The 15,999-nt window shown below is 39.0% G+C and overlaps 1 protein-coding gene across 1 annotated transcript in view; it reads right to left on the bottom strand.

The window, feature by feature from the left end:
- Positions 1-14,339, bottom strand: part of Ptprc (protein tyrosine phosphatase receptor type C) — a 110,893-nt gene extending 96,554 nt beyond the window's left edge. Inside the window, exons 1-2 of the mRNA XM_057770215.1 lie at positions 14,250-14,339; positions 14,059-14,174 (exon numbers count right to left, since the gene is read on the bottom strand). Of these exons, the coding sequence (XP_057626198.1) occupies positions 14,059-14,131 (73 nt within the window). The 5' untranslated portion in view covers positions 14,132-14,174; positions 14,250-14,339. The remainder of the gene's footprint in view (positions 1-14,058; positions 14,175-14,249) is intronic.
- Positions 14,340-15,999: the final 1,660 nt, after the last annotated feature.

Here is a 15,999-nt window from a genome sequence, read left to right as displayed (position 1 = left end):
TTCAACGTCCATCTGGAAGACTGTGAACAATGTCTGAGTCCTCAGCTCCCACCTCACAGAAACTAGACTTCCTTGTGTACCCACTCTGCAACCTGCCTTCATGACGTGACTTTCTTGCAAAACACAATGTCAGTTAACTTCCTCAGGGAAGGTGGAGCAATGGATGAGAAGATAGCCCTGTGCTGTGGAACAGAGTTCTACACACTGGCTGCTTGGTCTGGCATCAGCTGCTAGTCAGGTATCTAAGATACCTCAGTGGTCCCAGAGCAGACTACTGCGTCTGTACTAGGCCCTCATCCTGTAGCAACAGGTACCAGGACCAGGAAGGAGCAGTGGATAAGAAGGGCAGAGGTAAAAAAGAAAGAGAAGCAACAATATTTTTTAATTTGAAAACTGCAGATAGCATATCCCGACTTCTTCCATTTGCAAAGAGTAGAAACACATCTCTAACCATTAGTGTTTTCTGTCCTAACAAACATTATTTAAAATCGTTACCTACATGGCTGCAGGGATCTCTTTTAAAAAGAACTCTGTCCAGTAGATACCTATGGCTTAGAGCCTGTGTCTCTGAAACAACAGCAAACTGCCTTTAGCTCACGCAGTTGTGGATGTGTGCATAATTCTCCCAGTGAACACATGGTAATACTGACTTGTTAACCCATCCTCATTTATCTTTGTAACTGACAATATTCTCACCTGTAAATGTTTCTGAATTCTTAAGTTTTTATAAACAATGTGATGTTCCCTTTGAACCCTGTATACAGCACTCAATAAACTCCATGCAAATGTGTCATTTAGAAGCAGTGATATCCATAAAAGAGATTCCCATTCCTTCCTATCCCATTATATGTTGTACAAAAAATAATTCATTTGACTACATCTACACAATACAAACTCCATGAAAGTAAAAGAGAAATAAGCCATGAAAACAAGACTACTACACTCAATTAATTGAATTGTTTTGATAGATCCGTTTCATTATGATTTCTCCTTAAGACATGTTTCCTCCAGTGTTCATGTACCTGTAACTCATAATACCTTTAACCATGAAATAGTAGGTGTTTGTAATTTTAATTTTAATATTTGTCATTTTCTATAAAATGCAGTTTTACTTTTAGTAAAATGCTATTGTTATACACACGTTCTTCTGGACTTCCTGAGACCTTCCTTCACCTCGTTTTCTTACGTTACAGAGTTTATTATTTTATTCTCTGATACCAGGGAAGTGGGGTTGAAAGGAAGAAAGAGGAAAGGAAATTAAAATATCTTTAGAGAGAGGCCTCTCCAAAGGACTGAACAATACTACTGTATGTTAACAACTGAAGCTACATGCATAAAATCTCACCAACACAACTGCCTTCCATGAGCTGACCCAGACCAGCAACAGAAGTGCCAAAGTATAGGGGTGGCGGGCACCAGGTCTCAGCCCTAAGCAAAGAACTACAGGCAATGCTGAGAACAAGGGAAACAGCCTTCCCCAGGGAACAACACAACAGTAGGTTATCCAGTACCAAACAGTCAACTCTGAAAACATACATTAAAATAACATTACACAACTGAGCAGGGTATATTTAGATAATTAAATGTACATATACGCATGTACCAACAATACATGGAAAAAGAGGCCAGGAATTTGAAAAAGCAAGGATAGGTACATGGAGGGAAGGAGGAGACGGGAAATGATGTAATTATATTATCATCTCAAAATTCAAAGAAATAATAAAATAAAAGTAGTACATTGGTACAATTGTAAAGCAAAACAACAAATTAAAGTAGAAAATGTATAGTTGTCTGTCTTTACAAAACCAAACCTTGTACTGAGAATTTATATCAGTTTATATATTATACACACCTTTATTTCTCTTTTATTTACTATAAAGTAAGAAAATAAATAAGAGTAAAAATTTGACTATGACTTGGGCTTTTGTAATCTACCCACCAAACTTATCTGAATGGAGGAGAACAAACTATAAGGTTTGGGGGTTGTTTTTCTTTTCTTTTTCCTGCATAAAAAGAATTTTAATCTGATCCATGTGCCATCATTATTGTGAACTTCTGGACATTTTAACAACATTTTGATGGTCCTTAAATCAATTAACACTATAAAGGAAAACATCTGTAGCCCTAATGTTTTTCAATGTAGCTCTCAATATTTTTTTAAAGAAATTTTTAAAAAAATGTACTTAATTTGAAAAGCCATTGAAAATGCCACAGTTAACTGCGAGTTATGACAGCAGTTATTAGACTCTGGCCACTTTCCCAACAAGCATGAAGCACACTTATCTCTGTAAGAGGATAATTAGGAAAGCCAGGGGAGGAAGTGGCCCTTTCCCATCAGATCAGGTGTTCAGTCCATTAAATGGTGGCCAAGAGTAACGCGCACATTCTGATCTCCCTAGAAACGAGACTGTCTAAGGGAATTCCCAGCCAAAACAGGTTTGTAAAATGAGGTTTATTTTACACTTGTTTTAAAATTACTAAACTTTCTGTTTCAACTTAATATTTGGGGATAGAGTCATAGATAGTTAAAATATAGGCCCATGAGTGGGGTTTTCTGTTTGCCAAAACTACATTTATGTGAATATTTCTTTCTAAGTTATAGCTATCTTGTCTTTGATTAAATGATACATCTATGAGAATTTTTTTTTTCTTATGAACACTGACCAAACATAGCCTGGCTTTGTACACCGTGCTTTGTGAGTGGCATTCATCATTTTTTTTTTTTTTACTGTTGTTCTTTAGCAAATACAGATGCCTTTCAAAACAGATTGATTTAAAATAGAAATCTGCAAAAAATAGCTGGGCATTTATTTTTTTCTTTTGATTTAAAATAATAACATATCAACTATTGATTGCTTTTAAAGCAAGATTTCATTCACCTTTCGGCCCAACTCTTGAAGAACTGAGTGGAAGCTACACATATTAGTAACGGCAGAATTCCAACCACTTTATAAACTCCCAAACACTGAATACTGTGCTATCCCTTGTACCGTTCCACCCGTTACCCTTATGAAATGCTTTCACATTGATTTTCTGTAATCACCCCAATATTAAAATGGATGCTAAAAGAATGGGTCTCATTAAAAGAATGAGGAAAAGGAATTTGTGCTTGAGCATTGTATACACCTATTTTCTTACAAGTTGACTGAGATACATGGGAAGCTATGTATAATTAAATGGACATGCATAGAAAATATCTCCAATTTTACAGCACTCCCGGAAACAGAATGTGACAAAACTGGCACATTTGTACTTGACTGCTCAAACAATTTTTACGATCTCATTCCCCATCTTTGAAGTCCTCCTCATGCTGTATCCGACTTGTTTCCTTCCAGAGCTTCGAGGCGCCACTGGTCTTTGATCTCTCACTGGCCCTCCTCCATGTTGGTTTCTCCACGTCTTCTCGCTGCCCTCACAAACCACTGTCTATGCTCAGAAAAGGGAAAAATCTGCTCTTTCAAAGGCTTTGGTGACTTCCTCTTATACGTCAACCTGTAAGTATCTGGAGGGTTCCATCTGGACTAAGACTGCCTGCCACCCAGCACGGGCCTTCGACAGCTGTTCACATTTATAGAGAAGACACTCCTCTATCATTTCAACAGAATGATATCTCTACCTCCCACTATTACCCCTGGACCAAAAACATAGTGCTGGGGCGTGTGGTAGAGCTAACACTTCTGGGGACAGATTGTTTGCATTTCCTAACCTTACGTTTACGTTGTCACTGCTTATGCAATGCAGGTTTTTCTACCTTGCAGCAATCACACTTTCTGGTGCACAATTGGCACAGACTACATGTGTGATGCTCTATTTCTCGAACACTGGAGTATTTGTCTCCCTCCATCCCTCCTCATTCATTTGCTGCCCTGATTATTCTTTCAGACAGGGCTGCAGCAGATGTGCCCAGGTTGCCCCTTTATGGCTCTATGTAAATTAAGTGCAGTAAGAGGAGACTGCATTACTTTCTCTCCAGTGTTGTTCGTATGTCTCACTACAGACATCACAGACAACTGGCGAAGCATCTAGTATCTGCTTTCAACTTAATAAAAACACAACAGACAAAATAAGTGCCCAAAATACTTAGATCACTCATTTCTTTGAGCTTAGACACATGTGGCTTCCCTTATTGAAATGACTGGCCAAGGGCCTAGAGGCTTAGCTCAGTAGTAGGGTACGTGCCAGGAGCACTTCAGGACCTGGGTTTTCATTCCAAGCAATGGCAGATTGCAAATGTGTATATTTAAGTAATTTGTAGAGAAACAGGCATATAGATACTCAGCATTACTTCCCTTTCCTTATTTATTCTTCCTCAAGTTTAGTATTTTAGAGCATGGAAAATTAAATATAGATATTTCCTTTTAGAATATCCTACTGGCACATTAAATATTGTTATCTCCTTTGAGAATTAGGCACTGGTCCATTGCCTACTTATCTGGAAAACTCTTCTTTTTCCTCATAGTTATTTTTCTCATTAACTAGTTATCAGTGAAGATGCAAACATGTTGTACTTAAATAAAAACTCAAAAAACAAACGAGCAAAATTTTACCACGCCTGAAGTCAAAATGCTGCATGTCTCATGTTAGGCATGTGACTAAGGGCTTATTCCCATGGGCACGATTTGTAATCATCAAGGGTATTAGTGCCTAGCTAACACCTGCCAACTTGATAGTCAATTGGTTTCCAAATTTTTCAACAAAATGGAAAATTTAAAATTTGGTTTAGAAACAACCTTTTAAACAATAACAAGAACAACAACGACAACAAAAATCTTACAACAAAGCCCCATGTCACCAGTAAAAGGTACTTTTAACTATTTTCATCAGAGTGCATGAAAATAAAACACAGACCAAAGAGGGGGTCGCAATGACTCCTCTGCTTCACCTTCAAGAAGGGAAAGGATTTGGGAATTTTATGTGCACTTAAATGATGTATCAGTGCACAACAGCAGATGTGCTAAGTCCTTCACACTCATACAAGGCAAATCTGTTTTCTTCTCCTCACTGACTGCCTTGTTTCCCCCGCAGGTCCTCTTCAGCATCATTTTCCGTGTTCATGTCCCTTTCCTGAAGCTACATTTTTCAGTTCCATGTAAATGTCTCCCTCCCCCAACACACACACACACACACACACACACCAATTCTTCCTGTTCTTATTGATTTACATTTAACCAATTTTCTTTTCAGCATCCTGGGTAATGTAGTTAACAAATAAGATTAGATAGTCCTCTTCTTAAAGATTCCAAATGGCATCTTCTCAGCATCCTCATGTCGAATTCTATTTGTTTTGTTTTGTTTTGAGACAGTGTCTTACTATGTAACCCTGGCTGACCTGTAACTCATTATGTAGACCCAACTGGCCTCAAACTCATAGAGATCTGCCTGCCTCTGCCTCCCAAGTACTGGTTTGAAGGTGTGCACCATCATGCCCCACTTATGGAGAACTCTATACTTGTCTCCTGTTCCTCTTTCTGCTTACCACAACACTGCACTTGACCTTTCTGTGCCTTAAACACACTACTTTGTTTGCTTTAACCTTTTTGCTTGTCAAACTCTAATCACCTCATAGTCTTCTTCATGTCAGTCAACAAGTGGCTCAAAGACTTGTTCTCAAGGAAATCCTCCTTGACTATTGCATTTAAAGAAATAGGCACTCCTGCATCTGGCCTTCTCTCATATTACGCCATTGAATGGTTGCTATAGCCCTATTAACATGTGACCATTTCTCAATCACTTCTCCTTTCTCAAATGTGATCACCCTTTGCATGGAAGTGGTGCCTTTTCTTCTTTAGAGCAATTTCCTCACTCTGAAAGCAAGTGATTCAGCGAATAGATTATCTCACTTAATATTTCCTGTTATTATTCCCATTTCACGCCTAAAGAAACTGAGATCTTGATGTGTAATTTCCACAATGTTTCCTGGCATCATGGCTACAGGAGAATCTAGGTTAGATTTTAAGACTGACTTTTTCTGTACATGACTGGATCTGATGTTACCACCATTTGGTCTGTGCTACCAGGCTTAGCTCCCACACACTGCCCCTGTTTATCTGCTGTCCTTATGTCACTCCTTCTCACAGTCAAGACTCTGAATCAACCACTAAATGGTTGTTAGCCATTGTATGATTTTTAACCATTAAACTATCTCTCCAACCCTCTATTATATGTTGTATTCATATCTAAAATATCCATAATAAAATTCAAGTCGTAATAACCCAGGTCATTGGAAATGAGGCATATTCAAGATTTATAGGGTATAAGTTCACAGTTGGCCTTAGAGGTAAGAAGGATATTTAGAAATCCATGTCGAAAAAGTCAACAAATGTGACTTACAGTTTTCTGACGGGCAATCTGTATTTATTATATTAAGGCATCAGTAAATACGTTGTTTCCTTGCTTCCCCTGAAGCTGAGTCTACCTGTTTCTGGAGTGGAAATGTGGACAGTGCCTCTGTGGGATGTCTCTGCTGTGCTCGGGGGTGACTGTGGAAAAATGAGCTGGTGCCTGTACTTCCTGAACACTGTGTGTTTTCCACGATCAAAGTACTGAACAAAGGTCAAATTACTTCCCTTGCACTTCAAAACAAAAAAGAATTAGACACTCGAGTAAATTACTCAGGGCCTCTCATTTTGTGTAATCTCAGAAGCAAGTTAAATGGGGGAAAATCCACTGTTTTCCTCATATGCCCACCTTCAGAGAGACTCAACCCTGTGCTCTCTCAGCATCCTGTCTTCTCATCACATTGCTTTTGAATCAGTTAGGAAACACATATTAATCAAAGATGCTTTCTGTGCTTTTCAACAGAGTTCAATCTCAAATGAGTTAGATTTGGCCAAAGATGTACAAGAGACCCAGTGAGCAATGGTGCATGGAAGGAGCTAAACCAAGTGGGTGGACCTGTGGCTCACGCTGCACATGGAGGAGGTCTTAGCTGGCTGTTTACCATTTCCTCCTGCTGTGTTTTACATATGAACACTGTCAGCCTCCAAGTACCTGGTTACCAAGCTGGAACCATAGCAAGACTGACTGAACACTAAACAAAGAGACTGATAGACAGAGCCCAGGTAAAACGGAGGTCTCCCCGTCTCCACGCCCATCCCTAATCTGTGACTTACTAATGACTGTGTAGTGTTACCCTGGAATGCACATTAAGCCAGGAGCTGCTTATGGGGTAGGAAAACAGATGTCTCTCTTCAGACTTTTCTCCATGTAAGTACTTTCTGCTGAAAAGAAATCACAAAACGAGTATGGCAAATCCCAGTGGTTGCCAGTTCCTTTTAGTGTCTATCATTTTTCCCACTAAGCATGCAATCACCTGCACAGACACTGAGGGTTAGAACATCTTCTACTCAAGTGTCTACACACACAGAAAAAAAATCCAGTTGCACTGGCATCCTGAAGACGGTTTACTAAACTAGAAGAGATGGGTTTTGTTAATTTATTTGTTGAGTAGTATGTCTTAAAATAGTGGCTTAAAAATGTATTTGTAAAAAGTTAGCACTGCCAATAATTATCTTCATCAAAGTACATTACTGCTTTGAGTAAGAACTGTTGAGTCTAGAGTGGGAAACGGATGACTCATAATCTTGTCTTAGCCAACATGCTGCTAATCATAGACTTTATGTGGACCGGTGGAAGGCGTGACGTTCGTGGGTGCTGTGGGGAGAATTCAGTCACCAAAATCTGATTCATCAGATTCCAGATTAAATAAATGAATGGACTGAGTTGACCTAGTTAAGTGAAATACTGAAGAATATTTTTGGTCTTGGGTGCCAATAATCTACTTCTCTGTGTTTGGGAAATCTCACCTTCATTTTACTCTGACTCTGTTTATGTCTGTATTTCTCAATTTGTCTGAAACAGTAATGGCTTACTCAGAGAAATGAGAGGGTTTTATTCATAGTATTTGATATAAAGAGGAGGTGCATAATGTTAGCGTCTGCACAGTTTTTTCTCTTTCTTGACATTCCTACCACAGGAAATCTCAGAGCAATTTACATAAACAACAATAATAAAAGGGCAGGATTCAATTTATTCATATGACTTGGTAAGCGCTTTATACACACAGAGCAGGGTCACAGGGTCACATTCAGAGACCACCCAACCCTTCGTAAAGCAAGCGGTGCAGACCAATCAACCATGGTAAACAAGAAAGAATCCAGTGATGGCTACAGGGGTTCTGTAGGTCCAGAGAGAAAGGAGGAGAAGTGGGGCACAGAGAGGGAAAGGAGAAAAGGAAGAAAAGAAGAGAGAATGCACCTAGATACTCCCCACAGAACAGATTGGCACAGAATGGAGTGGAGAGGGGAAGCCATTACAGGGATATGACACTAGAGCTAAATTTTGAAAACCAATTATAATTTGCTCACTTGAGGAAAAAAAAAAAACGCACACAGATGAAAGAAAAGCATGGCCAACCTTTGAGAAACAAAGACATTTTTCTTAGAATAATTCAAGTTAGAGTAATAGATAAAGCCCCAGATGTGCAGACAGTTCAACAAAACTTGTGTCCACAGTGCTAATTGCTTTCATTTTTATTAAACACAAGGAGCCGCAGAGGGATGCTTTGACATTTCCCATCCATCATTTTCTACTGTGACGCTGTTCTTTAGTCCCTGCTCCATTGAGGAGTAAGGAACTAGAGTAAGGTGCATACGCTAATCAGAATGCTATGCAAATGAGAAACATTGATCAAACTAATTCTAGCTGACTCAAGAGCAATCTTACAAATGACATTCCCATTGGCTACCCAGAAATAACTAAACTTCTTTCTAAAAAAAAAAAAAAGAAAGAAAGAAAGAAAGAAAGAAAGAAAGAAAGAAAGAAAGAAAGAAAGAAAAAGAAAAACTCAAGATGCATCCGGCTGAAGGGACTCTCACCTTACCATGTGGCCAGGAACTAATCCAACAGATGCTTCCCAGTGCTCACACTGCCCCAGACTAGTTTGAGAAAACATGAAGGAATTGGATTTTGTTGTACTGCACATGATGCTAAAACTCCAAAATAAAGTTTAAAAACTAACAGTGGCTGAAAGAACACTTAAAAAGTGCTTATATGTTAAGAATTAGACCATTTTTCAATTACATTTATTCATAAAACTAAATACTGGCTAAGGCTATGTGCACAAAATCCAATGACCACTGCAACTTTTAGTTTTGTGTGTTTGGATAATATATATCAACAGATATCATATGACGCTGCTAAGTGAATAATCTGAAATGTTTAACTTGTGTTTTCTAACCCTCTCTAAGAAGTCCCATCTGTGTGTGAGGAGAAGCCTTGCTGATCCCTCAGTGATAGACAACTGCTATAGGGTTTAGTGTCCAGTACCGAAAAACTAATAGTTTGCTTGGACAGAAATTGAGTTCATCAAAATATCTTTTTTTTTTTATTTTTGAGACAGGGTTTCTCTGTAACTTTGGTTCCTGTCCTGGAGCTAGCTCTTGTAGACCAGGCTGGCCTCGAACTCACAGAGATCCGCCTGCCTCTGCCTCCCGAGTGCTGGGATTAAAGGCGTGCGCCACCACCGCCCAGCCCCCATCAAAATTTCTTTCTGCATGAATAATTTAATAGACAATATCTTTATTAATATCATATACACCAACAAAATGAATCATCCTGGTAGATACACTATTTGTCTACTCTGATTAGAGTCGACTGTCCCACTAAATGGGGAGGAATGACTCTCAGGCACTCGGCAAACTTTGTGTGTCCAGTATCTCCCATTCACCTTTAAAGGGAACCCCAGCCCAGCGACATGAGCATCCAAATCAGTGTTTACCAAGACTGGTCCACAGGTTAATGGTGCTACGTATGTGCCTTTCCGTCTTCCTTCCTGACTCCCCTTCCTGGGGGCATCTTTCTCTGAAGAATGAACCTCATCAACAAGATCTTAGCAAGAAACTTTCAAGGGAAAATAGTCTCAAGATGTGCCTTTCTAAGAAGTTAGGGATATTCTTCCCAACAGGAAATCAAATAAATAGGAAAGAGGAAAATAGAAAAGAAGGATCAAAGTGTAAACACATTAATTAAAAATAAGTTAATGCAACCATAGCAAAATTTCTATTTCCACTTTCTCAGTTTGCCTTTTAATTGCTTTTATTTGCTCATTTTCTCTTTCTGACCTTCCTTCCTCTCTGAGGTTTCCCCCTCCCTGTCCACACCTCTCCCCCCTTCTCCTTTCCTCCCCTCCTCCTTCTCTATAGTCATCATCATCAATATCTACAGTTTTCTCAAGGAGTTCCATAAGATACTTTCAAAGTAACCAGACCTCAGATAAAAACTCAGATATAGAATTTCAGAAAGATATAATATATAGTTTCTACTTTCATGTAGGGTACAGGCAGTTAAAAACCACTGGTTCATTTATCTCCGTCATCATCACAATGATTGAAATAATCCTTGACAGATTCCAGGGAAAAGTGGTAGAAAGTGTCGGAGGGAAAACGGGATGTTATGGAACCTTAAAGGCCTGGGGGGGGGGGGCGCGCGTAGGGAACTGGATGTTGAAACCAACCGCGCTTGCATGCGTGCGCGTGTGCACATACACACACACACACACACACACACACACACTTGTTCTTTTTTAATCAGTCATGGAAAATATGGGAAATGGAAAGAGAGAAGGAGGGGAAGGCAGGAGAGGGAAAAGGAGGAGAGGGGATGAGAAAGGAGAGGAGGGGAGGAGAGGGGACAGGAAGGAATGGGAGGAGAAGAGAGGAGGACAGAGAAGGGGAGGGGAAGCTATTCAGGAAAAGGAATGTGAAATAGGAGAGGGGACAAAGACCGACACCCGCCATTTGCACACATGGCCGAATCAACATCATGATTGTGTACAGTACATGCTGACATTTTAAAAACAGAAAATACAGCTAATGAGGAAATCTCACGATCCCTCCTGTCCCAGCTTTAATACTTTAAATTATATGAAGAAAGAATGAGATTCATACTAGTGGGAAAAAAATCTGTCACGTGTTACAGACAAAAGATAATGAAGCCTGGAATTGAGATCTCAACAGATAGATTTTTTTTTTTTTTTAGCTGTCTGTGGAACACATGTGTGAATGTACTGTGGAAAACAGCGCTTCCATTTCTGAAGGACTGGTTGGAGGCTGGAAATAAGCTCCCAAGCACTGAGGGTGTGAGCAGCTAAGTGTGTGGAGAGCCCAGCAGGCAGACATGAGAGATGACAGCAACGCACAAAGAAGGCACCGTGTATATGTGTTATGTGTGCATATCTACATGTATGTATGTGCACACGAACAGTGTAAAACCATCTACGTGCTACGCTCATTGCTTGTCACGTTGGGAAGACACCAAATTAAATGGAGAAGGCAGCACACCACTCTGATCCTGAGCTCAGAGTGCCCCGCAGGAGAAAGGAACTCCTCATTTTTAATCCACCTTTTCTTTCCTCTAACAAACGTTTTTCTCATTCGAGCAACGACAAGGGACACAGAAAACACTTTAGCAGTTCAAAAACAAAATAGTAAGTTGCCATTTTCATAGCCCAGGCTTTCCTGTTATTTTCAGAACTTAGTAGGAGTGCTTGTCAAATTCAATAAATAATTTATATCAAATGCTTGCAGTGTACAAGGCCAAGTACATATTTGTTACATTAGATACTTTAATGTTGATGGAAAATTAAGAATTGTGCTCAGGAAGTGAGTTTTCACTGTTCTGACTCATAACAGAACTCACTGCACACTGTTGAGGGCACAACCGAAGGCGCTCTTAGCCGTTAGCTGATGGGTAGCAGTTAGGCCTCACATTAGGACTTCATTAGAAGCAAAAACCCTGCACCCTACCTGCACTCTCTGCACCATCCTTATGCCCTAGCATTAGTTAGAACTTTTGAACAAGTATCCTGTGCCCAACTGTTGTGGCAAAGGGTCAGAGAGCAGGGGGGATCGGAGACATTTTGTAAATATGAACACAGCATCACTGTTGGCCTGTAAGAATTTATTTGACATTGGTCGCATGCAGATTTTAGGAGTTAAATAACATGCTGGAGTGGTGTGAATTTTCCACTGAGGTCTCATTTCTATTTTACTGTACTTCTTTATTTTTCTAAAGTACTTAATAAAAAGCTGCTGCCTAAAATTTTATTTCCTATAGATACTGAATTAATTTAACATGCAGAGATAAAATAAGTAGATATCTAAGTCATTTGTTTCTTAATAAAAAACTGTATACTTCAAAACTTTAATAAATTCAAATAATAAATTCACAAGTGTACAAACTGAGTCTAAAATGTGTCTAAAAAGGCTAAACACCGTTTTCTAATACAAATGGTTATAGTATCTATGTATTTTCAAAAATAAGCACACATATTAAGAGAGACTACCAATGTTTTGTAGAGAAATATTTACCCTCGGTGTTTTGGGAGAAATTGTGGTAAACTTGACCTTTTGAAATCTTTCTATAAGCTATCTAGCACCTATCCATCGTCTGTGTATTGATTAATAATCTATTTCCATCTAGTTACTTATAGAATAAAATATTTAGCAAAGTTGATTTAAGGGTTTCTAGATCCCTTCATGCACTCTTTGATGACAAATTCAAATATGTTTCTTCTGCTAAAAACACTAAATATCCTGATTTAAAACTTTGAGGGTGATTTGCTCCGAGGCCTGAAGGTCTCTTTCATACCCATTTTAAAGGAATTGGTAACTTACCCTGAGAGGGGATTTATAATGGAAGTATGTTGATTTATGATGAAATGCCTATGTATAACCTTAAGTTCTTCTCCATAATGTTCTTTAGAGTACAAAAATAATAGAGGGATTATAACATGAGAAATTGTTTGCATATTATGACAAGATTCTGTAGTTCTATGTAGTTTTTAAAAATAATCTTTATGTTGAAAACCTAAACCAAGCAAATTCATAACTTATGAAAGCAGATTTTTAAAATTTTCTCTTTACAATTAAAGGCATAACAAATTTATTGTGTTAATAACAACAAAAAGTTCTCTCTGGCTGCATTTCTTTTCCAGATCCATAGATGACCAAAAACATAATTTAACCACTTGACACATTCAGCAGCTAGTTAGTGCCCTGACTCTCAGAGGAAAGTGAGAGAGCAGTAAACATAAAAAAATAATAAATTTGAATACTGGTTAGATTTAATTTTTTTCCTATTTAAAAGTATCTTGAAATTTTTATAAAGACTCATTGTCAATGCCCTTTGATTTTAAAAAAAAAGGATGGGTTTAGGTTAAATATTATAAAGAGAAATGTTATTAGTCACTTAATAATCAACAAAACTCACATCCCAAACTGAAACAACTCAAGACATATCTATTGACCAGATCAGATGTTTAGGAAGATCTCTAACTTAAGCAAGAAAGCCAGAACACAGACTTTGTGTGATTCTTCAAAATTTTAATATTTCCCTTTTCAGAGCTGTACTATCTAGCTATCTACCCATCATCCAGGAAGGGCAGTGACTTTGCCAGAATTTCCACAGCAAAATTCATAAGAACCATTGTTGAGGAACTAAAATAATTCACTCAAAATGCCTTCTGTGGTAAAGTACATGAAATGTTAAAGTTTTTGAAAGCACTTCACTCATCTGTGAGCCTTTCTGTAGCCAAGCATTCGAGACCCTATTTTAATAGCCACCAACATTTGAGGAAGTCACCTCCCATCTGAAGAGACTGGCTTCCGTACAACTCAAGTTTTCTCGCGATTTTAAACTCTTCCTACTCTGCTCAAAAGCATAAAAACTGACTTATTTAACAATTCCTTTGACTGTCATAGATGCATGTTCAGGTCTGTTGCTTTAGCGACATCCTTGAGCAGTTAGAAAATAGAGAGAGAGACCAAGACTTTCCTATTAAATTGTGCCTTCTTCCCCCAAAACAGTTATGTCTTTTGAACAGAAACAGCGTATGCTGCCGTGCAATGTTCCTCTGAGCCACAGCCTTGACCACGGAGTAGTGGGCCTTCTTACTTTCAGTCTCCATCCCACAACATTTAAAAATATTCGTTTCAAGCTAGCCTTCCCCGCAAAAGGAACAAAATACAAAGAAGTAAAAACGAATGTTGAAATGCTTACCTGTGACAAACACTTCTGTGTCCAGAAAGGCAAAGCCAAAGGCCAGAAGTTTGAGCCACAAATAGATGGTCATATCTGGAGATCAACTGTGTCCCTAAGAACTAGCACGCGTCCCCCTGAAAGGCAAAAAATGGTTATCTCTCTAGAAGTTGGACTCTGGAAAGCTAACTCAAAGTAAGAAATGAACGCACTCTTTGCACTATCTCTTATCAGATGAGGAGCAGGTTTCCTTCTCTGTTACCCTAAGAACAAACCACTTGCTAGCTGCTTGCACTGCTAAATGGTGATGTCAGATTCGGTTTTACTAACTTCTCCAAAAATACTGTAAAGGGTCCTCTTTGCAGGAAGTTAAAAAAAAAAAGCGTTCAAAGTCAGTGCAATGGCTTACTTCCTTAATTCACGTATTACGCTGTCGGTAGATCTTCTCAATTTTCCTGTAAGGGGAAACAGTCTCAAACTTCTTAAATGTTGCTCCTTTATAATATCCTTTTGAGACAATTGATTCAAAATTGATACATCCATCCCCAAATCATCAATAATTTTCTTACCCAAGAGATGACAACACAGATTCCCCATGGGTATATCAACATCAGGGCTGGCAAGGTAATACAGCGACTGAGCTGGTACGAGGCTTCGATGCTCGTTTAAGATGACCAAGTGAACCAAACTAACTTTCTGCTATGTCTGCCAACTCCTGCTATCTATGATAAGGAGCTCAGGCCCAAATGATATACCAGTTTGCTCAGCTGTGTGGCTCTCCTATGCACCACTACCCCCACTGGACTTAAGGAGCTTCCCAGATTGTTTGTTTGGTTTGGTTTTTTGCAGGTGTTATGTGAACGGGGGCATCAGAAACTCCTTTCTGCCAAGTGAGTTCTGTTTCCTGGAAGGAATGCTTCTACATTTGGTACCACTCTTTTCTATTCACCAATGAAGGGAGAGAAACCAAAACAAGGATTGTCTTTCACAAGGTTAACACGTTTCCTTTTATCACAATACTTTACCACCCCCCCAAACACACTCCTGCTCAGTTCCACAGGAACACCATTTTCACATCCTTTCCCCCACTCCCTCTCTTCCCAAAACGCATCCTATCTCCAACCTACTGTTGATTCTCAAATTCATGGCCTTCTTTTCTTTAACTATTATTGTTATACTACACACACACATAACCTACTGAGTTTGTTTGATGTTGTGTGTGTGTATGTGTGTGAAAGTCTGTGTAGGTGTGTGTATAGGTGTTTGTGTCTGCTTCTATGTCCATGTGTGTCTATGTGTGTTTAGGATCGACTGTATCACTTTACTACTTAAGGAGCTCACCCTGTGGAAGACTAATTCTCACTCTCAGCAGTCCTTAACTACTTTTAGTGCTTCATCTAGAGTGGAGGCCTCTAAGATTTCCCTCACAAACGTTAGCACGTCAACTGTTTGCTCATTTTTTCAGGTCTTGTTAATTTAGCAAACTGCTGTTGAGGTTTCACGAGTGTGCCTTTCCTGCCATATTAAAAGACATTACCTTGCAGCGGGCTTCCTGGTCCTTTGGCTCTTCCACTCCTTCTGCTCCCTCTTTTGTAATGTTTCCTGAGCCTTGAGTATAGGGCTGGTGTTACAGATGCATCAATTGGGACTGGACACCTCAAGGTCAGTTGTTCTCTGCTTTTGACCGGTTGTGGCTTCCTGTAATGGTCTCTGTCTACTGCAGAGAGAGAAGCAAGCATCTTTGATGAGGACTAAATGCTACACTTACCTACAGGTGTAAGGATTAGCATTCACAATGCTTTCCATGTTGTGATGGCATGCGGAGTAGGTTTACCAATAAGAATATGCCTAGTGGTAAAAAAAAAAGTCACTGTGAAGTCAATAGTACAATTAAATGAATCTGGTATTATTATATCTAGAGAAGCTAAATAAGAAGGTGAACCCAAAGAAAAACATATAGTT

This window comes from Chionomys nivalis, chromosome 5 (genome assembly GCF_950005125.1).
Source record: "Chionomys nivalis chromosome 5, mChiNiv1.1, whole genome shotgun sequence".
Lineage (NCBI taxonomy): Eukaryota > Metazoa > Chordata > Mammalia > Rodentia > Cricetidae > Chionomys > Chionomys nivalis.
The sequence above is the reverse complement of the archived record's forward strand: the minus strand, read 5'-3'. Positions and strand labels throughout refer to the sequence as shown.